The sequence below is a fragment of the Cyanistes caeruleus genome, chromosome 13, assembly GCF_971803275.1.
Source record: "Cyanistes caeruleus chromosome 13, bCyaCae1.hap1.1, whole genome shotgun sequence".
Taxonomy (NCBI): domain Eukaryota; kingdom Metazoa; phylum Chordata; class Aves; order Passeriformes; family Paridae; genus Cyanistes; species Cyanistes caeruleus.
Window position 1 is genome coordinate 8,667,967 of NC_141713.1, and position 23,614 is coordinate 8,691,580.

The window sequence follows — 23,614 nt, forward strand, 5'->3', positions numbered from 1 at the left end:
TGAAATCTGCACATAAAGCAGTGCCAAGTAGCAAACTTTTAGTGTGAGATATGAAGATTCAGCTGCCCAAGTAATTCTGATGCTGGTAGGAGTTGCTAGGAGAAGATCCCACAAACCACAGTGTTGTCCCTGTGGGTCTGACAAACCCACAGAGGGGAATAAGAATTGTCCATGGTAGTATTTATTTTATGCATATATTTAGTTTTTTAATTATATGGCATGCTAGTTAAAAATACCTAACCAACTCTCAGCACAAGTCCTATTTGCAAAAGAGACGCCAGGTCTGAAAAACTAAAGAGCTGTTTCTTCAGTTTGTTCATGTTGAAATTGTCAGGAATTATGTTGAACATACCTTTGGAGATCTTAGACTAATGAAGATCTAAGAAGATGATTTTCAAAAATTCTGTTTAGATGTTCCTGAAAATATTACCTGTACAATTTATAAAGATATTAAATTCCTAAGCAAAATGAAATAAAAGAAATGCATAAGCAAAGCATTGAACAGAAGTCTGAACTACCTTTCCTTTATATTCAAATCTCTTACAACTCCTAAAATGCTAATAACTGTGGGCAATTGTTTTAGGGTCTCTAAAAGATCAAACACAGAGGTTTGTGAAATCCATGTCTGACAGAAATGTCTATCCTTCCTCACTGGTTTCCTACTGCTCTGCTTGCTTGGACTTTCTGCCTCTTCCATATCCTGAAGAAACAACTGAGCAATTGTTTGGGGAAAAGTTTAAGGTTCATCAGCTTTTCCGGTCTTTTTGCTGACAATTTTGGCAGCATCAGTTTAGCCAGAACACCCAAGATGTACTCCAGTCTCAAAAATAACCAGTGAATGTAACTGTGCCATGAAAATAAACACATACAGAGAAATATAAACGATTTGCTGCTATATACACATACACACTCTGGGAACTTTTATGCTAACATGGAAATCATATCCAGTTCAGCATATGCAGGAGAACAATCTTTCCTCATGCAGGAGAATTAACTGGTTTCTTTTGAAACTACCTGAAGTAATTAGTTCTTTCTGTGTAACCCGTAGTGGTCAGGGACATATTCAGGTCTGATAATGAGTGGGTCCATGGCATCACATGGTGATCCAAAGGAACACTCCAGCTATACCTAGTGTTTCATCATGCACCTTTCTTCTTATCTGTCTTTCTTCATTCTCCTTTCTGTTTTCTTCACGTGTCCTCAAATTCAGCTGACCTTGGGTTCTACTCACAGTCTTACAGAGAAACTAAAAATTTGCCTAAAGATGGCCCAGCATATTGAGCTCTGCTCTTTGTTCATTGCAAGCCAGTCAGGGTGATAATTCTCTCCAGAGCATATTGAATGGAGGACCTGGATCACTTTGTGGTCATTAATTAATAATTACAACAATAGCAAATTTTAACCTTGTTGGCATAATTTCTGTGGTAAGTTCCTAATTTATTTTACTGTCTTTTTTGAATTTGCTGCCAAAATGGCAATTGAAATTTAGTTTTAAGACTTATTGAAACACCAGCTTTGGATCAAATCAGGAATTCTGCCAGAAGTCACCACACTGTAAGAAATACTTATGACTAATAAAACATTTTTAGTTCTTGAATCAAACTAACTTACATTAATAATTTAAGCAGGTTGCTGTGGTATTAGTTGAATGCATTTTGGGAGTCCCAAGCAGGCAGAGTTGAAACCATCAGCATTCAAACTCTTGGACAGTATGGGCAATTTGAAAGGCAAGTAAAGAATGCCTCCTGCTTTGCTGCCTTGGGAGGGAAAGCCAATCAAGATGAAAGGGAAGGGCTGAGTATGAAACTGCAAATCTTAGAGTCTTAGTGCAGCTAGCTCTGGCCTGGCAAGCCCTTGAAGAGAGCAGTCAGCCATGCTAATCACCTAGACAAACATCAGGGGATGAGAGTCACCCACAGCTTCATGGCATTACAAATTCATGTTTATCCTTACTGTGAAGTAGAATGTCTAATAATAATTACAAATATGGGGGCTGGACTGATTTCTTACATAGATGGTGAATTGCTGTAGCTCAGGTAAGGAGCAGTAGTTAACTTAGTAGTTAACTAGATCTGTGTATCACTACCCCTACTGGCCATAGTTCTTTCATAAAGCTAGTCAGAAGTAGATTGCAGATGTTTATTAGGTGCTAATAAGAAAAGCAAAGAAATATTACAAAGAAAAATTTTTCATTGTTCTTAACTATGTTAGCATTCCAAAGTTTTCCATAAAATATGTCTGCATATACTTGCTCTCAAATGGCACTAAATTCCAAATTAATTAAATTAATAACTTGGATTATCAGTTTATCTAGATGCAAGTTCCCCGGATCTTGTATTTTTTCTCCACATTTCTTTTTCAGAAAAAAAATTCAATTTGTTGAAAAAGAATGCATGTAGCTATCTCAATAATAATTACATGGCCCCTGTATGGCATCACATGCATGACCTTTGATATAACATAGCTTATTGTTCTTTTTGCTTGTTGAAATTTTTGGTGCTTCCAGAAGTACTTGAAATTCAAAATTGCTAATAAATATCTAACCATATATCAAGTGATTGTGCCATGTTGGGTGGTTATGGAATTTTTCCTGTAAGTGCTAACTGATTTTAAACAGTGCCACACTTGGGAACTACTGAATGGTTCCTTCTGAACACTGGGCTTTATACAGCATTCAGAAACACCAACACAAATTCCTGCTTCCTATGAAATTAGCTTAACAAGGATTTGGGGAGTAACCATTTGCACTCCACGGTTGATGTGTGCGACCTTTCCATCCAAGCAATTATTTCTGAGAACAGAATGTTCATTCATCACGGAAAGAATTGAGGCAAAGTCAATTTATACCACACATTTGCTTAGTTACATGACACAACCATTTGCTGTTTGGTTTTACAAGTTAAGCACTACATATAATCCAACAAGTGGTGAAGGTTTTTTGATCAGCCTATGTAATCTATAACAATCTTAAGTTTTCTGCAATAATATCAGGTTATTGTTATAAGAAATTATGTCAGAATTGGTATAAATGCCAAATAATAATTTTTCAAATATATTTGACGGTGTTCTACAGAAGAGAATTTTTTGTCATGCCAGGATAAGTCAGCAATTTTTGCAAATGAATGTAATTAAATGAGAACAATTTTCCTGTCTGTCCTGAAGAGAGTATTCATAACCTGGAATTCTATGTGCTTCAATGTAACAACACGCTTGGCTATGATAAATTCCCTGAGGGTGGGACAGTGAAGTTGAAATTGAAATGATAAGCAATAAAAGAGTTCTTAAAGAGTTCACATGCATGAAACCAAATTTACAAAGAGAAGACCACAAACTAAAGCTCTTCAAAATATATTCAAACTTGCAGAACTACCTCTCCCTGGGGAGAATCCAAGATGATATTAAGCTTCTGTAGGTGAACCTACGTTAGTTTCCCCACAGAAATAAAAAAATATCATTACCATTTAGTAAATATTTAAATATTTAGACAAATATAGCCACAATTGTATTCTTCAATAACTGTCTAAAAAGTTTTGGGTTGGTAGGTTTTCTCTTGTTCATTGAAGCTAAAATGTTTGCTTGAAAGAGCATTTTAGAGTTCAAGGAGGATTGACCTTTGCCACAGTTAAAACCAGTTTGTTTAATACAGTTCCTGTTACTGCAAAAAATATACCAGTATGATAAAGTCACTGGTTATGGAATAAAAGTGTATTGGGTTTAAGTCTCACATTTCATTAAGCTACGTAACATTTGCATGTTGACAATCAGGACAACACACAGTAAGTTACAATTAAGATCTCCACTTAGGTAAAGAAAGCAAACCATTTGTGAGGTGAATTAATTTCACCTGATCTCACCAATTACTACCTTGCATTCTTCCAGTACAGAACATTAATGCAAAGTATGAATGACTGAGCAGACTTTTGAAAAAACAGTTAAACCAAAATGTAACTCCCAGAATTGATTATGAGGGCATTAAATGTTGAGATTAGATTAGCCACTTTGCCAAAACCAGTATATCACTGCCATGGTAAATTACATAGAGCAGAATAAGCATTCCAGGAAGTTCTAATTACCTTAATGATGAACTTTTATGTAATCATATTTCTGATTCAAATGGATCTGCCTTCACATTCCAGTGCTCTGAATTCTGCCTCATGTTAGTATGTATGGAAACTACAAAGACATCACATTGCAACAATCTGCTGGAAGAAAATGAAACAAATTGTTTAGTCTCTCACTGCAAAACACACTCCTCAGACTTATAATGGTATTCTGAACTCTTCCCACCTTGTTACCATCTGTGCTAAAATGAGTGGATGCCAGAACTGGACATGGAGTGCTCATTTAATGCTTTATTCAGTAGTAAGGATCCTGTTCTTTCTTGATGCTTTTTGGCTCTTGCATTCATTTTCAAGGCTGCATCCAAGACCTCTGTGAGGGTGGGTGGGCTGGGGATAGCTGAAGAAAAGAGTTCCATCCTCAAACCCCACTCCTGCTCCCATTTCTCTTTGCTTGAGCAGTTTGAGAGCAGAACAAGCTGTTCCACTGCAGCCAAGGAGGCAGGGAGGGGAAGATGGAGAAGTGACATTTGGTGCACAAAAGAGCAGGCTTGGGCTCAGTAGGTTGGCTAAGAGCACCTGAGAGTTGCTTTTCTGAATTCAGTTGTGAGAGGATTACTCCACACTGCTCTGGAGAGATTGAAAGAGACTTGCAAACTGAGATTCGATTTCCTCTGTCCTGCTATTCTGCTCCTCTAGGTAAACTCTGGCTTTGACTTTAGCTACTCTGGCTGTATTTGTCCCTATAACACATTAACAGCCAATTGCCATTAAATTCTTTAATAAAGACATCAGAATAATGGATAAAAGTATAATTTTAGAGGTATAATTTAGGTGTTTATTTTAAATGTCATAAAATTCTTAAGGGTAAAGAATAGCAGAGGACTAAGAAATATATTATGACTCAGAAAGTTGTGAAGACTAAATAAAAAAAATACAAGTTAATGGTTATTTTGAGCTGGGAAGGATATTAACTAGAGGAGATCCTAAGACCTACACCAAAACTGGGGTTAATTTAATCTATTTGCTACTCATCTGGAAAGCAAGTACACAGTATCAGAGACAGCATAACTTGGAATTGTGTGATCTTTTAGAAAAGCCATGACTTAGAAAAACCCCAACAGCAAACAAAACAAAACAAAAACCTTAAAGAAGGGACCAAAAAAGATGGTAGCTGATACTTAGTGTAGGCAAGCATGAGGTAATGTGTACTAAAAGGAACAATTTGAACTACTCATATACACTTGATGGTTTGCAAAATCACTCAAGAAAAAGATCTAGGCGTTACTGCAGACAGCTTAATGGAAACTTCTACTCAGGGCACAGTAATGGTCAAAAAAAGCAAACAAAATGTCAGCCTATATTAAAGATGGATTGAAGAATAATACTGGAAAGAACAACACCACCACCAAATACATCAACAAAGTATTCTTCATCTTAAGATCAGGATATTTTGCTTTCTTTATATGAAAAGAAATGGGAATAGCCTAAAAAAAATTAAATATGATTTAGGGACATTGATAAACTATAAAGTGAAAGATGTTTAAAGGGTATCAGAATTATGACATCCTTTAAACTAAGGTGTTTTTTTTTAAAATAACTTCCCTGTTTCTCAGTTCCTGAGTTTGCAAAAAAGGTTAGCAGGAGCATGTCTGTCCCTTTGTCATATCTGCTGAGATAAGTGACCTACGGACTGTGGATGAGCTTCTTTTGAGAACAAAGTCTGATTATAATTTCCATGCTGCTTTAGAGAAAAATGGAAAGGGTCATTTCCTCCCAGACCCTCTCTGCTCTTCCAAGCCCAATCTGCAGAGCCCAGTCCAGTGCTGGCCCTTATCCAGCTTAGGCTCATGCCTACACCCAGCACCTTGTGTTCTGTCCTTACTCACTTGCTCAAATCCAGCCTAGCCCCCTAACCTGAATTCTTTCCTCCTTTAATCCCTCCCTTTCCCTCAACCCTTGCACTTAGATACTCAAACTGCCCTCTGCTGCTTCCACAGTCTCACACCAGTTATCCCTCTGCTCCCCCTGTGGCTTTTTAGCCCACCTCCCCCTCCTGCAGGCACACTCCCAGCTTGGTTCCCTCGGTGTGTGCTGCCAGGATCATCAGCACTGTCAGCCCCCCAGGAATTCCCTCCCCTGCAGTACCTACAGGAACTTCCCAGGCTTTGCAGACCCCTGACAGAAGCCCATGCTGCTGTTAATGTTATCTATTACTATTCACAGTAAACAAGAAAAACTAAAACCAGAGGTTAATTCACAGCAGACAAACACCCCCTTCTCCCCATGCACACCACCCACCTTGGGGCTTTACCATGCCTCAGTGCATAAATTGCTTAGAAATGAATTAAGGCAGGAGATTTTTCTCCTATCTACGTGTCAGGCCAAGTTGAAAGCTGACCTGTGGATTAAGGACAATGATATACACCAACCTCTGTGGTTCCTAGGGTAGAGTGCCTCCTATAAATAGATGTTAGAATTGTAAATTTAACATTGTTTAGTCTGAGGATAAGTGAGGAAAATGGGAAACTCATTTTCTCAGCAGTAGCAGGGTGTGGAGTGTTGTTTTCTGCTGAGGATTATTTTTATTTTTATTACTAAACTCTTGAGAGCCTAGAGATGTCACAAGGTCCTTTTGCTGTTCTGGGCTGTGAAACCAGGAGAGGAAAATATGAACTTACGCAGTTTTATATAACTTACAAATGTGTTTAGCATTTTCTGTGACAGTGAAGGCAGTCAGAAAGTTTAACTGTTTCCTTTGTGAACTTTATTTTGTTTTTCTGGAAGTTTGATCTGTTTCAGAGCAGGGGCAGGACATTTTTCTACATAAGCAAAATAATGTCTAACTACAATAAAAAGGGGAGAAAGAAAAAAAATCTGAAGTTGTGCTGTGAAATGGCATTATTACCTCTCTAACAGGACACATATGGAATAGTAGTGTGCACGTAGGTTTGAGAGCCAGGAATAAATCAGTGCTAGTCTAGACATGCTGATTCCAGCTGTGGTCCTGAAACAAGCTATTAGGGCTAGAACCTGATTAATTCTAATGTCCATCTGGAGAGGATGGTGAATGGAGGCAGAGTAACTGTCCCATCAGAGCTGTTGGGTGAACAAGGGCTCACTGTAACCCCTTCTGTCTAATTGGATCCACAGGCAGTATCAGAAATCAGGGTGGTACATCCTATGGAATAGTGCCTTATCACATAGCCCCATTCTCTGCATTATAGAAAAAGAAGCAGAGGAAATGTCTTCATTTAATCCTGTTTTCCATTTCTTAGTATGGCCCTCATTTATTGTTCTCCTTATACTTTCCCCATTGTGGTTATAATTAATGTGGTTCACTAAGATAGAAAGCCTATGTACTATCTATTTAGGGTGATTACCTCACTAAAGGACATAAATAAATATTGATACAATTCCAGAGAGGAAGGCACTACCCTCACAAAATACCTCCTCTCTCGTTCTGCCTCCCCTCAAACAATTACTTCATCTCCATTGATCTCATATGAATAAATAACATTTGCACCTCCTTTACTGTTACCTTATTTTGACACAGCAAAGGGATCCTAGTTTGTCTGTTTGCTGTAGGCTGAATTCTGCCATACTCACACAAAACTCTTCCCTCCACTACACAGACTTTATTCACCAAAGAAAAACCTCCCAAAGCCCTTGCAGACCTTATGAAAGACGTTTTCACTCACTTGGGTTAAATGAGCACTGTGTGTTTTCTTTCTTCCTTTTTTTTTTTTTTCCTGGGGGTGGCGTAAAAAAGTAATAAATGAATCATTTCAACTTTGGGCAAGAAGTTTAGGTGTTGTATTTGTACCATGCAACTACATAAACACAGAAGGAGCCAGTTAACCAATGCATGGCAGGAATGAGAAGCAATGAGATGATCTAAAACATTTTAACACTTTTTCCATATATTAGCACTCGGACTAGTTGTGTTTTGCTTTCTTACAACAGACACAAGTCAGTAAAAGTCCAAAAGGAAAGTCTGAGGTTTTATATTTCTGTTTGTGGTACAGGAAAAGGGTTACGATCTCAGTGGTTGATTCAGTGAAATAACATCTCTTTTATACACATCTGCCTAGCAAGTAGGGCGGTAGTTGGAAATACCCAATCTAAAGCATTAAAGATTTGCTGGCAAATAGCAAGGCATTTGCTGCAGAGGAAAAGTTGTTATATTGAGTAGTCACTTTGAATGCTTAGGAATTACAGTCAAATATCCAAACACTGTGGAGTTACGCTGCATTTATTATTTTCTCAAGTATTTAACACACTGGGAATGGACTCTGCTGTGTATTTCATATCCAAGAAGGCATGATAATAGCAGATTTAAATAAGAAGATACTTGGCAATGTCAATGGTAAGTGGTATTTTTATAGCAAATTATTTAGGCAACATGCAGTCAGCTCTTTTTACATGTCAGTATGTATTATTTTCAACTGCTTTAATTTCAGAAATTGAAAGAGAAGAATAAGTAGATAAGAGGTATGTCACAAATTACATTTTTGTCTGTCTATTCACTGTTATCACTTTGTCTTTAAATTGTCTGAGAAATTTTAAGCAAATTATTATTGATCAATGATCAGCATTATGAATTAAACAGTATGAATTAAACAGAGATCCTCTTCATGGAAGTACCTTAATTTAGGACACTTCTGGTTTGTTGTAAAATATCTCTCCTCTTTCCCCTGATGTATACAAAAGCCTGCAGAGTGGACAAGAGACCTTTGTCAGTTCACAGCTTTCTTCAGTTTTGAATTCCTCTGTATACCTGCAAAATTATAAGAGACAGAAAAGAAAAAAAAAAACATTTTTAAAACTAAAAAATATCCCATTGTCAATTAAATTTTATAAATAAGATTAATTAATTTCAAAACTAGATGGAAAGGAGAGGATATGGGGTTTTAACTTTTATTTTTTTAGCTTTTTATTAGCTTTATGCTAAGTCCATATTTTTACAGAATTTTCTCTAACCTTTCTAGTCATTTCCACTGTACTATGTAACTGAAGGCTATATTATTTGAATATTTTATTTTCCTTTAAAGAAGCAATACAGAAAAATGAATTTCTCCATGAGAACTAGATAGGGCTAGTATCTTATAATCTGAAAACTAATTTTGAAACTATTTTAAAATTAAACATTAATATGATTGTCTACTGCAGCTCCAGAGCATAGATCCAAGCAAGACATTCAAACACACTATTTACTCAAATCTCTGTATGAACTAGCCTATACAGGAAATCAGTAAATTGCTCCTGAGTCTGAGTCTCAAAGGGGATACGTATTTGTTTTGTCATGTATTATAAATAACATCTGTAGACTTGAAACCTTGCCAGCATTATTAATGCAGAGTTCACTAAATGGTATCCTTTATTTTGCACCTCGTTAGTAACAGATTCAAGCAGAGCCCACAGAACGAGGTGCAGGCTGGTGTAGCACAGGGGTGCTGGTGCTGTGCTGCCCATCCTGCCAGTGCAGCCTGGCTTGGTGGAGCTGGGGCACCCTGATTTGGGCACTCAGCCCCTGGCCAGCACAGCCTTGGGACATGCAGTGCCTGCAGCAGCTTTGCCTCTGCAGTGGGATTGCTCCCAGGGTGGAGGTGGGGACAAAAAACTCCCCTCTTCCCCCACTGTCCCTGGGAACAGATGACATAAAGCTCTGGGGCTGTCAAATGCCTCAATTTATGCTGAAGGACAGACCTGGCAGGTGGTGGCCTCTTTGTGGATTTTACAGCTCCTTGCTCTTAGGGAGCACCAGGGATGTGATCCTCTGCTTCATCTGCCTCCTGCTGTTTTAATATTTCTGCTCTCTGTATTACAGCATGGCACCTACTGCATGCCTTATCAAATGGAATAAGCTTTGTATGCAACAGATTCTGCTTAATGGAGATGGGTTTCAAGGATATTATTACTCAACATCAGCAAATTCTTGTTGTTTTCTAAAAGTAGTTGTTAATTATTTCGTCCATTGTCCCATGAAAAAAAAAAAACAACAGCAAACAATTATCTTCCAGTACTTTTCATCAGAGAAATTCTCACTCCACATGCCCAGAGAAGAAGGTGACCACAAGGCCATAGCCCTCTTTCTTTGATGAGGACAAGGATTCAGAAGTGAGGGAAAGCAAACCTTGGGTCAAACCAGCAGGTCACCATCAGAGCTGGAAGGAGATCTCCAGACTCTATTAGAGCATTCAGTCAAAAATGAGCTGAGGCAGATTTTCTGTGCTTTATAGTGCATTAGATATGGTTGGTAAGACTCAGCTAAGGGGTAGTTTACCTCTTTGCCCAAGATTAATGCTGAGCCTAAACTGATATTGTCAAAGTCTTAACATTTTTCTGATACCAGTTTTATATATTTAGGGTCCTTTCTTTAAGCCAGAAATAAGAAAAAAATCCCTTAACTTATGCAACCCTCAAAGGTCTGGGTATTCTTGACTGTTTATTTGAGTCGAGTCTTTAAAGTTTCAGTCAATAAATAAAACCACAAAATTTATAAGCAGTTCAAAATGTGTTGAAATAAAAAAGAAAGAACCAGAGAAAGAAAATCCTGGGTAATACTGCTGGTCATATTTTTGTCTTGGAACATGATTTTGGACAATTACTTGGGAGTTAAATCCCAAAAGAGGCTGCTTCTTTTGGGAAATCCAACTGAGACAAATAATATAGCATCAGTTCTTACAGAAATCATTATTAGGTATGCTCTGGATCAAAAATGAGCATACATAAGAAAAGGACACTGGAAATTTGACTTCCCTGAGTGCAGCTCTGTTGCAGGGTTGGGCTCATTCAGTGGCCAGATACACAAAGCCTGCTCTAGTAGATGGCACTGTGTTGAGCCTCAGTACACACCAGCTCTTTGCATGAATCCAGCCTTTCCAGAGCATCAGTTCACAAGCCAGCTCCGTGTCTGGAGGCAGAAAGTCTGTCCCACAATCCAGTTTATAGCTGCTCTTCCATGACACCTCTCACTCCGTGGTTCTGCTGATATTCATAAAAAATGCTGGGAAAGTGATCATAGGTATTCAGTGTGCCATACAGCAATAGTCAAGCTCTTTTGGGCCAACACAGAACAAAGGCAAATGAGGACACAGTGATAAAAGAAATGGTAACTAAGCAGCATGACAATCTGTCTGAGTGTATAGCAAGTTTTCAAGACTGGTGAAATAATGTCTTTACATTCAGATTTGGTGCTTATTTTAAAAGATAAACTTCAGCTAGGGTAGGAATTATTTTAATCACTACAGGAATTACAGGTTAATATTTTCTCTTCAACAGGTTAATCATGCTAGATAATTAGAACAACAACTTCTGGGCTTGAAAACTGATTCTGTAGAAAAATCAAAACCCAAGATCAGGAATCCTCAGCTGAGATCTCTCAGCCACTAGCTCTAAACTACTTAACATTAGATACTGCTCTGGAGGTGTAGGCTGATTTCAAAATGTGGAAGAAAAGTAATGTCCCACAGACACTAAATCCTAGACTTGGTTGTGATGCTGCAGCTGACCCCCAGCACCATTTATGACACCTATGACCAAGGTATCATCAGATCTCAGGAAGCAGCAAGAATTATATTTTGTGCCTTACCAGGGACCTATTTATGTGACAGATTATACTGTTTCCCTCATGGGAAACCTGTAAAATAACCTCATTTTTCTGTCAACAGTGATGCTGGTGAGTGATGTATGTGGTGTGCACTGCGACTAAAGTCAGTGTTAAAAGCTACAGTATGGCAAAAAACCAAGACAGCTGCAGTTGGAACTTTTTACTGTTATCTTCAACACCACAAACAAAACCTGTCTGCTCAGCTTCATTCTGATTGTCACAGCCTTTGAGATAAGGTGCAGCAGATGAAATGTGAAGGGTCCTCAAGACTTTTCTAATGCAGACTTAAGAAGCAGCCTGTGTTAAGTAGCTTTGCCTCTGCCAAGCTCCAGGGATGACAAATACTCAGAAATAGCTACTGCTTAAAACTTGTGCTTGAAATGACAACTCTACAAATGTGGTAAAGTACTTTTATTCAGACACAAATATCCAAGAGAAGAGGTTGAGCAATTCATCCCCAATCCCTCACACAGCTAACTGAAAAAAAAGAAAAAAAGAAACAAACAAACAAAGAAGCTCAAATCAAACCATAACAACACCCTGCAATACCTTTTCCCCTTCAAAAAACCCCCACAAACAACCCAAACCAACAAAGTCAGCTACCCAGAGAGCACCATGCATGTTATCTGTGAAATGCTGAAGGATAACAAGCCCCTGACTCTGGTGAGCCTGAGAGCAGCTGGAGCAAGTGGAACCTGGACCAGAATGTGAAATACGGAGCAAATTCTGCCACTGGTTCTCAGGTTCTCATCTAAGTATATTCACCTTTTCAGTACTTCCATTCATTCACATCTGGCTGTTCAAGTAGTAAAGAATATGACAAAATCCAACATGGATTCACAGTAAGAGGTTATAAAAAAAGGGCAGGTCTAAATACACATTTTAACTGAACTCATGAAAAATACAGAGAAAATTTTCATATCACTTTTTTAGGAAGAGTAAATTCAGTTTTCTTTTGCTGTTTATGGTTTTTTCCTTATAAATCATAGTTAGGCTATTGATAATTCTCCTTTCATTCAGCCTAAAGGGCCCTTTATATCTGCCTACAGTTTAGGGAACTATAAATTAAAAGAAATACTAAGTCAGATGAAAAAGGAGCATTGTGTGGAAAGAAGAGGTAAAGTCACGACATTTTAAAATATTTGTTTATATTTGAATGACACCATACAGGAGAGCTCACATAATGCTTTTACTACTCTGGTGCTGCATTAAGTTATAAACCATGTATTGGTCAATGGTTTAAAATAAAAAAAAAGATGGATCTTTCCTTCAGTACAAGATATTTAGCAACTTCATAGCTGACATAAATATTTAGTGTCTCCCAAAGCCCAACATAATGTCACACATAGTCTATGTACACACTATATAAATATTAAAATAACAATACAGCCCACAACTCTTGGCTGAAAGGGTACCATTCTTGCCTCATGCATCCCTCCTACAGCCAACAAACTTTACACTCATAGTGCTGTACTTTTTCAGTCACACACTCTTAACACAATCACTTACGTACATCACATGGGCTACTTTTTAAAAAGAAACATTGTATGCATAAAGTAACATATTCTTCATGGAGCTCAAGGATATGGTCTTGAGATGAGGTAAAAATACTTTTTATGGGTGTGCACATTAGACCCTCTTGCATAGAACTATATAAGCAGTGTTTTACTACTCATCTCTGGGGCACTGCAGCAAGAGAGGTTAGTAATGACAGAGTGGGAGTGCAAGTCATGAAACACAAATGTTTCTGGCAAGACAAGGTCTAGGAAATTTTAGTTAATTCACAGGAAAGCAATTCACTTAAAAATGGTCTAGAGGGTTGCAGAGCTGGATACCACCATAAAATAGTCAGGTAGTAAAGTTCACAGAAGGAAGTGAATTTTTTCACAAAGGATTTGAAGAAAAAGGAGGAGTTTCAAACATATGAAAGCAATGTGAAGCTGGAAGGAGGGGCAGAAGTAAAAAAGATAAAAGTATGCAGAAGATAGAAGATGACATCAGTACAGAGATCAATGAGAAAAAGATTCCATGGAGATGTGAAGATCAGAATATTTTTCCTAGTACAAGAACTGAACAAATCTTAGAGACAACAAATTTCAAATTACAAGGAAGTACATTTATATGTAACATATGAAACTCATTGCCTGTGGATACTCTTGAAATCAAAAGCTTAATGGGAGCCAGAAATGGATAAATTACAGTTCTATTAGATAGGATTAATTTCATGTGTAGAAGGGAAAAATTATCTTTGTGCTTCCTGGCACAAAGTTAGGTACTAAGTAATGAAAAGAACTAAAAAGAGATTTGACATTCATTGTGCAATACTTATCCAAGAAGGGGCAGCTGTAACTTCTGCTGAAACAAGAGTATCATACCATATTATATCATTATTTAATATCATATCATATATTGACATGTCCAAGTATTTTGGAATAATATACATAACCCCATAATGCCAGTCTACTCTACCAACAAAGTACTCAGAAACTCTTCCTGAAAGCAAGCTCTATCTTGATGATTTTTTTTTTTTAAGTTAATCCCTTTAAAACAATTGCTACCAGTTATTGCTGGAGAAGGTGACTGGATTAGCTGGGCTAATATGGTGACTCAACATGCCATGTAGCTATGTTTTCATGGATGGAAGGGCAGTGTGAAAGTCATGAAAACAAAGAGATGACTAATCCAGCCTGGCTTAGAAGCAATGAGGGGATGGATTGTCTGTGCAACATAACTGTAGTCTGGAATATGGCAAATGTAAAAATTGTGGCTGTATTTAAGGCAAAAGTAAATTACCAGTTTGCTGAACAATGTAAGGATAGGACAAAAATTTGAACACTCCAAACTATTGGCTTTCTTTCATATTAAGACAAACAGTATTTGGGGCTGGGTGGAGATCAGGACTGAAGCTGTTCCATCATTACCTACATCTGCTTTGCCCAGTACTTGTTTAAATTTATACATTCCTTCTTGGAAAAGGTTATCACCAGTAGCAACAGGAAAAATATTTAGTAGTGAATAGTCTGCATATTTGTCCTCTAGAACCCAAACCTGTGTATATGGAAAATAATTTGGAGAAAAGAGGGATCAGCTCCTGTATCTGTTATAGTTCCAGACACATCCTGATTTTAGTCATTCTTCAAAGAGAAGAATTGCCATAATTATTAAATTCAGCAGCTCTTCTCTTTCCTTTACCCACTGCCAATAGACACTAACTGCAGACATCTGAAGAGTTACTCCATTTTATGGTAACTATCCCATGGCAGGAGTATCACTCTATCTGTAAACTGCATTGTTTGACTTTCATTCTGGAGCAGGAGTTGCTTCCCCCCTCTGCATGTTATTCCCTTCATCTACAGATATATATTTTCATCAATTCACCTCTTGAGGTGAAATCTCTGTATGATTGAAATCAAACAGCTACCTTCAAAGTGCTCATAATTTCTGCTGCCTTCTTGTTCCACACGTTCACTATGCTTTATATTTTAAGTATTTCCTTTTATTTGTTTGAACACTCTTTATTTTACTGCATTCTTTTGTTGTCCCTCACATGAGAAGGAAGTAAGGAAACCACACTCATTTGCCTTATATTTCCTATTATCTCACAAACTTTTATCAATGCAGTTCCTTTCTGCATAGGAGAGTCCACATAATTTCAATCTTTTAATACAAATTCCAGCCTCTGATCAGTGTTCATTGCCCTTTTCCTGCTACAATACCTTTGAGATAAGTAATAAAGATTGACCACAGTATCCAATATCAATGCATACCATTAATGCAACAAGGCAGGCACAGTAGAGGTTCTCTCTCTTTCTCCTTTTCCTCATGGCTTCTAAAAACCTGCTTTTCTGTTCACCACTGGGCACTGAACAATTACTGTACAGAGGAGATGGAAAAAACTGCAAAAGGTTGGAGTAAAGCAACATGAAAAAACAGCCCCTCCTTGTGATATTTATGTTTCTGCTGCTGGTCCTGGCAGAGGTCCAGACTTGGAATGAACAAAACTCTCAGTGGCGTAGGAACGACATTATTCAGCCCCTAGTCAGGAAGTGCAAAAGCATGTGACAATGGGAAGAAATAAAGCAAGCTTTCCAATGTTTTTGAGCTTCCAGCTCAATCAGCTTGGATCAGAACTCAGGGATGGTTGATATTTTGTATGAATGAGTTCTCTATTGCTAAACAAAAACATATGTGTGTTGTAGTGAAAGACAGTGAAGTGGTAAACAGTCTGTATGGCTTTGCTTCCATTTCTTTTTTACAGTACTAGCACTACATACAAAACCCCATTTTATGTACAAGGCCACTGTTCTCTCTCTTCAAATAGTGACAAACTCTTTCCCAAAATACAAAGTCAGCTCCATAGGTGTCCTTCTTTCCAGGAAAGTTACCTCATAATTATTGATCAGTACTTAGTGCCAAGGCTTGGTTCTTCTGAAAGAGTTGGGTAATGTTCCATGTAATTTGTTAACCAGTGAGTCAGGTAGAAACTGTGTCCTTTAGAGAAGATTTCCTTTGGAGAATAATTATCCCAAAAGTTTAGATGTTAGGAAAATAATGTTAAATTTTCTTGATAAATGTTTAAAATACAGAATGCCACAATTGTATTATCAAGGACAGAGTTTTCCAGGACTCCTGTAGACACTGTACAGAGCACAGATTTTATTTTCTCTTTTCTCCCAGGATGGGAGTCATTCTCATGGGACAGATGTTTGTCTTTACAGTCCATGCTTTACCTAGAAGCCATAGGATCACTAAAATGAGCCCCTATCTGTGCAATATTTTGCCCCTTCTAAAATTCCTCTCCCTCTTTTGTAAGGTTAATGACAGAGCAATAGAAAAAGATAGAACCTTCAAGACACAGAACACAGAGGGCATCAGGTGTCTAAGCACTCTCATGTTGACCATTTCCATGACCAGACAGGGCCAGGTTTATGCTTACATTTTCCTGAAAAGCATGAGATTTATGGTTTGTGAGAACACTCTAAAGAGGCCTGACTATTTCAATAAACTAACATTAATTGTTTCAGATACAATGTTTTCTTTTATGTCTTTTTTTCAAATTAACAAACACCCTTATAAATCTTACCACACAAATTCATTGAGAGCAAACAGCTTTCTGCAGCAAGATTGTTATCCATCTGTCTGAGCACAACTGAGGATAAACAGGTGGGGATTGACATGATCTGCGTGATAAACAATTTTCTGAGTCCTTGATCAGGTGGGATCACAAAGTTGCAGTTAGCCCAGTCTCCCCAGTTTCCCCTAGTCTTCCCCTAGGGGAAAGTATTTAAGAACTGGTAGGTTAAAGAGATTGTGTTCATGGTGAACCATACAGGGGTCTGGCATTCAAAAGTGGCACCTATTATGTTTTGCTCCTGGAGTAGAATTTGTCTAGGACACTCTTACTAGCCTAATGTTAAAATATCAGATGAAAAATACAAGAAACATGCCTGGCATCTCAGCCTCCAACAGAAAACCTTCATTGGATTGGCACAGACTCTGCTGTTGCCCCAGCTCCCCTCAGGTGGGTTTAACATGCCTGAACCCCATCAGCCCTTGGACCAGAGAGTGATGGGTGAAAACAAATGACAAACTCCTTAAATGGTCCTGCCATCTCTGGGTAGCTGGGAGCCTGCTGGAAACAGTCTCCCCAATGCTGCATCCCATTGCTTTTGTTTATCTAGCCTTGCTGACATTTTCTTCAATTAGGAAACAATAGCTCCGTTCCAATGTACTGAGCAGAATTACTGAAACTGAGTCACGTGGCACCAGGAGAGTGTGTTTTCAATTATTCACTCTGTCTTTTTTTGCCAGGCCTATGAAGAAGAACAGCCTTCTGCAGGAGTCAGGTTTGTCTGCCTCGTTGTTGTAAGTTCCTCCTTTTGAATTTTTATTTTACCATTAGGGTTTTTTTAATTATAATTTTTTATTTCAACTCTTTGAGAGTTTCTTACTCTCTATTAGAAAACTTCAAAACCTTTAGCTCTTACTACTGTGGGGAAACCCTAGACATCTGCAATAGTTCAGTGCTAATAGTACTGCTCAGTAATGAATCTGAGTAAGATCACAAGATTTAGATTAAATTAAGATGCAAGATCTAGATTAAAAGAGGATGCTGCTAGCACTTGTTAATGTAAAACTCATATTGTTTTTGCTAGTAAAGTCCTGTCTTTCCTACTGCCTGGTTACTAACAGAGCATTCACATTCAATCTGGGAGCTACACCAGATTATTTGTATCTTGTAAATGCTTGGTTTAATATCCAACCAAAAATTCGAACCAAATGGCCACAGCTCAGATCATGTATTTTGTTTGCAGAAGACAGTCTGAGTTTGGGCTTTTAAGATTTAAAGCTGGAAAAATAAAGCTTGGGGAAAAAAAAAAAGAAACAGAGAAGGAACATTTGGTTTGTATTACAAACCACAGACAGCTTCCATCAGGCAAGCTGGAGGTATAAGAATGGCAGAAGAAAATGACAAGCAGTGAGTGCACTGGAGAAAAAGATGAATGGTTTGAAGAATTGACTTTGAAGTAATTGTTCATGCCATCAATATCTCAAATTAAATTTGGTGGAAGATGGCAATGAATCATAAAGCTTCTCTGGCACTTGTGATATTGCAGGCTGTGTAAAATAACATTTCTGGATATTTTTATTGGAAAACTTATAGATTATGTTTTTGGTGCCTCTTATATTTCTGTCACTTATGCAACCCTGAATCAGCAGCTGTGGAAAGAATGTTGCCTTAGTTAGGACTTGTGATCTAATACTTATATATACTATATAGCAAGAGCAAGTATTTAACTGGAAGTCTTCAGATCTAGCGGGTTCAGTTTCACATCAGCCTCTCTCTCCCTGTGAGATTAGGTAAGTCATTCAGGGTTAAACTTGGTCTTTGAGTGGATGGATCTCTCATGGGGGCTGGGGAGGAGGAAACAGCTGATGAAGCAAGGCAAAGAGTTCTCTCTGCATAAGATAAAATTCCTCAGGAGCATTACAGGGGGATGGGAAAGCAGAATGCACTTAGACCTGTGTTTCCTTCACTGTTTTAACAGGTGCTTCTATGCATCCCTGCATCCCAGATGTTAACAGAGCCAGAGAGGCACTTCTTGGACATTTAGTACTGATGGCAGTTCTCCCTTCTTAAGCTCAACAGCTTCAGGCAGAGCAAGAAAGGATTTCATTCTAGCATGCCAGTGTGCGAAGTGCTGCATTCTGACAATTACGCTATCAAGTCCTCTGCTTATCCAAATTCTTAATAGCTCATTTTAAATTCTTCCTCTTTGAGAAAAGTAAGAATGTGCTTAATGTTTGTACAAAATTGAAATACTTGAATGAAAAGTGTTCTTTCTTTTAGTTTCCCCACATAGGCAGGATTGTTTAGGTCTGATTGTGCAGCTTGGGTACATTTGTGATGGTGTTACCAGTGTCTAATAGCAATGGCCAGTATCACAGAAGGAGCACTGATCCCTGTGGCAGATTTTCAAGTGATGCACACTCCACTCACCTCCAGCTCTGTTGCTTCCTACCCAGGTGCTGAGTGTACAGACTTGCAGAAATTACCTTCATCCCAGCCATCCTTTTTCAATTCCACATTCTGGTCTAATGGGCCAGATTGCATTTTTGCCTTCATTTAAACATAAAGAAAACACATAATAGGCTTTAACAAGAATAATTTCCTAATGGTGGAGATGCTAACAGGGATTTCTGAGTTCAAAAATTTTGTTCATGTATATGATGGTAGACTAAAGCTTTAGGTTTATCAAAACATTAAAAAGTGCATTTTTTAAAAGTCACAAACAACATCTCCAAACCTTACATTTATGTGCTCTGTGTCACAGGAAGAGAGCGTGGCTGTGCTGCTGGGCAGTTCTCAATCACACCAAACTCGTCATTTATAAGAGAGGCTACTCTGAAAAAAAAAAAAAAAAAGTAGAATGTCTTGTGAATTGAAGGGAATGGGGAATATGCAAGTCCAGTTTGACCCTGAAAGCTTTCCTCATGCCAGTGTCAGGGAGGCTGGGAGCCCAGTGACTTCCATTCCCCTGTTCCAACCCAGCAGGGTCAGACTCCCACAGGAGTAGAGAGGATCCCAAAGACACACAGAGAGGGGCAGAAAGCACACCAGCTTTGGGGATCTTGACATATTCTGGCTACTTTCAACCTTTGCCCTGAAATAGTGTCTTGCTAGGAAATCTCGGGAGTTCCAATAATGAGGGCATGAGTTTCTGAAGTGTTAGAGATTTTCTTTTGGAAAAAGAGACATAAGGGAGTAGAGAATAACAGGACTGGTGTGATAGAATATAAGTAATGATGGAAAGCTGTAGAAATATTACCTATCAAAAATACCAGAAAAGACTGCACAAATAAACATCCTTCTCCCTGGGACATTTCTGCTGCACCTGAAAATTGTTTTAATTTACAATTTCAAGCAAATTCAGATTCATGCTGAACTGCAGATTTCTCCAGAAATGCCACATAGTTCCTTTAGCCAGGTGCTCAGTGGCATAGTGTTTATCATTTGCTTTGGTTTTTCCTGTCTAATTGTACAAGAAAAAAAACCAACAAAAACAAACCCAAGAAAAATAATCCTGCAGCTTTATTACAATGCTGACTTGGATTTATTATCGGATTCTGGCTTGGTCTGAGTTTGTAGGCCTGTGTTTATTGTCATGGCTGAAAGGAGCCTTTAAAAAATCTCCTTCTTCCCTTCTGTATTACCAATGGAACTTCAGGTACAAAGTGCATATATATCTACTCAATTCTGCACAGAATCAGGGGAAAAAACAAAACCCCAAACCAAACACAACTCAGTTTAGAGCACAACGGACAAACTTTTTCTTGCAACAGGATACCTTAGAAGTGCTTTTCAAATTACATTGATTTTCAGTTTTTTGTATAAAACCTACAAATTATTTATGCAAATACTTAAGTTTCAATTGGTATTTTTTCTAGAATGGCAACTTTGGTATCTGCTAGGTTCTGTGAGGAGAATAGAAACGTTTGTGTAGTAAATATGATGATAAAACTTAGGTGAGAGAGTCAAAGTAATTAAATTAGATGTTCTCTTGTTGAATTTTCATCACTGTTTGTGTTTACACAAACACAAGTTTGTCACAAACTTTGACACATACTACCAAAGCATTTCTAGAAAGCTTTTTCTGAGGGAGTTTTAATGGCTCCCCTTTGTTATCTTAAAATGCTCATTACATTACTCATTTTACAAAAGCTCTGAATTTTGCTATATTTTGATTGTATATTTTGTTTTCCAATTTATCTTAATTTCATATGCTGAATCATGTGCTGAAAGAAACCATTTCTGTAATATGACACTTTTTGATTGATTTACTGGGGCTGTATTCCTTCATAGAATTCAATCCCTAATCAGATATTCGCTTCTTAAGTGCTTCACTGGATCTCTCCGTAACTCTTAAATGCAGTCTTAAGTGAGTTCTGGTTTGCAAAGGTGGAAGTTTTATGGCAGACTGACATTCCTTACTCTCTCAAGGCTAAGATCTACTTTTGCTAAACCACTTACAACGTGGATGTGCCAGGCAGAGAACTTAGAGTTGACAATTTGATTAATCTTCTTTGAATTATAGTGGTTTACATGAATCAAACTTCAGAAGGAGCTTCTTCTTTCCAAATAATATTAGGAGGATAGAATAATGCTTTTAAAGTATCTTGCTTTTCAATTTGGGATTTCAACATGCAAATTCAGCAGATGCCCAAAGCAAGCAGACAATTGTAACACCACAAACATTTATTAAAAGCACTCCACTCTGCTTGGGTAACATGGCAAGAGAATGAAAAGGTGAAGGAGGATCTAGGAGAGCTCTGCACAGAAGTAGAATTAGCAAGTCATGAGCTATCACGTGGCTGTTCTCAGACTGAAAGGCTCTGTTGATTTGATTTATTCATTAGGGCTTTCCAGTAGCGTAGGTTATTAAGTGGGAGAAAGTGGGGTATATTACAACTTACTTTTATATTTCCTTTCCTGGAGGATATTTAGCACCACAGAAGCAGAGAAAATTATTGAAAGTATCATGCCACATAAATGGGAGAATGATAGAAAAAAGAGCAGCAGCTCTCTGAAGATGGATCAAAAGAACAGTACTGGGAACAGGAAGTCAAGAAAGTTTCGCTCCATTTCAAGATCGCTTATACTCTGCAATGCCAAAACCAGTGATGATGGGTCAAGTCCCGACGAGAAATGCCCTGATCCCTTTGAGATCTCTACCAGCTGGGGTCAAGAGGATTTTGACTGCTGTCCCAGAACACAGATGCCATGCACATCAGAGGCAGAGGACAGCCCACCTGATCCTCCACGTGTGGTCACCAGCATTCTCCAGTCCAAAGCTGCAGCAAATGAGAACTGCAACAACACGAGAAGAAAGTTCCTCACCAAGGTAGGCAACTCGTGCTGTGTATTGTAATGCTTCCCACTGCAGTAGTTCCTAAATGGATTAATTAATATTTCTCAGGAACTTAGGGTTCTACTTGGCTTTTTCAGAGCCTATGAGCCTGCAGTATTCAGGCTCTGCACAAAAGGCAGAGCCTTTTAAAAATATACCGGCTTCCCTGCTGTGCTGTTGTGTTCTGCTGGTGCACAATCTGCTGAAATCAGTGCCTCTAGGCCACTGTCAGTGTTCAGACAAGTACAGCTGCTGTATTCTATCTGCAAGAGACCCTTCAGCTCAAAATATAAACCTGTCGCTGTAGCAAAGCACACTTGCAGTGTGATACCATGATATTTCACAAGACATGCAAGCATGAATTATATTAATACTGTGTCAGACACAGGAGATGCACTAGGCGGATGCTCTTTCCCTTTGATTCAGGAAGAAGGTAGTGATGGCTCTAAAATTATCAGAGATGTCACATTTCCTAGAGATGTGAAAAGTCTAAGAGCCTTGTATTACAATGCTATTCTTTCATCAGCTATGTGAAACCCTAACAATCTGAACAATTTTTCAGTCTGAGCAATATATTTTAGATGGCTTTAGGAAGTTCTTTCAGTAGAGCAGCCTAATTTCTCCACTTTCTCTCTACCTGTTGCTGTGATGTGTAAAAGAGACCTCACTGCAAGTGTCATCCTGGCACTTCCTTTTTTACATGCCTTTTATCTGCAAATATGTGCTTATGTGAAAGAACTGATTCTTTCACATAGTTTTTCTTGTATATTCTCTTTTATTTTATGTAAAATAGAATATTGGCTAAAAATAGACATATATGTCTAAACACACAGTGGCACAAGTGTCACTGAAAATCAGAATCTCCCCTTACCCTTGATAATGACCACAGCATGCCCAGCATTGTTAAGAGCACAGCAGGATGGATGCAAGGTGTTTCCACCCTTGGCAAAGTCCCAGCAGGAAGACAAAACCAAACCAACTTGCTATTGCATTCTGACAGAAAACAAGACCCAAGTCCCAAAACTCACTCAAGTTCCCTGCAAAACCTTGACAACTTTTTTGGAAACAGTCCATATGTACCCTGCTGATGTCTCTGTGAGGGAAGAAGGAGCTGGCCCCTGTGCACTCCCCCATCTTCTCTTCAAAAGTTGAAGCACTTTGGTGTGTGTCAGCTGCCACAGTCTATTTCCTTGCACATTTCCTAAGTGTGCAGGGCTCCAGTAACTGCTGTGATCCATATCCATATGCAACTACTCATTATCTTACTGCAGACTGTAAGTTTAGATCATTTGCTTTTATAGTCGGGAAGCAGCTAAAATAGGGATCTGGGGAACGGAGTAAGTCCCACAATGCCTTTGCACATATAAAATAGAACTGCTAAGGATATAAATCCACTTTTAGGCTGAAGCATCAGTGTCACTGAAGAATATGTGTCAGATGCTGACATAAATTAGGCAGCAGCTCAGACCCTCACAGCAGCATTTGGGTGCTTAGTGCTGCTGTAGACTATGAGTACCATTAAATTCTCACTCTAG

At 38.3% G+C, this 23,614-nt stretch overlaps 1 protein-coding gene and 1 long non-coding RNA gene across 9 annotated transcripts in view; one reads left to right on the forward strand and one right to left on the reverse strand.

The window, feature by feature from the left end:
• Window positions 1–23,614, reverse strand: part of LOC111934066 (uncharacterized) — a 36,811-nt gene that overhangs the window by 3,560 nt on the left and 9,637 nt on the right. For 4 of the 8 annotated variants that reach the window (XR_015275938.1, XR_015275935.1, XR_002867002.2 and 1 more), the window contains 2 exons: window positions 19,484–19,576; window positions 8,296–8,838 (listed from right to left, as the gene is read on the reverse strand). This is a non-coding gene — a long non-coding RNA (uncharacterized LOC111934066). Of the gene's footprint in view, window positions 1–352; window positions 431–2,125; window positions 3,419–4,073; window positions 4,203–4,287; window positions 4,459–7,759; window positions 7,811–8,295; window positions 8,839–19,483; window positions 19,577–23,614 lie in introns of those variants that run through there. The other 4 variants (XR_015275940.1, XR_015275936.1, XR_015275939.1 and 1 more) reach the window with 4 other exon arrangements.
• Window positions 8,207–23,614, forward strand: part of IL16 (interleukin 16) — a 38,450-nt gene continuing 23,042 nt past the window's right edge. The window contains exons 1-3 of the mRNA XM_023933918.2: window positions 8,207–8,427; window positions 17,482–17,535; window positions 21,668–22,073. Coding sequence (XP_023789686.2) covers window positions 17,486–17,535; window positions 21,668–22,073 — 456 coding nt within the window. The 5' untranslated portion in view covers window positions 8,207–8,427; window positions 17,482–17,485. The remainder of the gene's footprint in view (window positions 8,428–17,481; window positions 17,536–21,667; window positions 22,074–23,614) is intronic.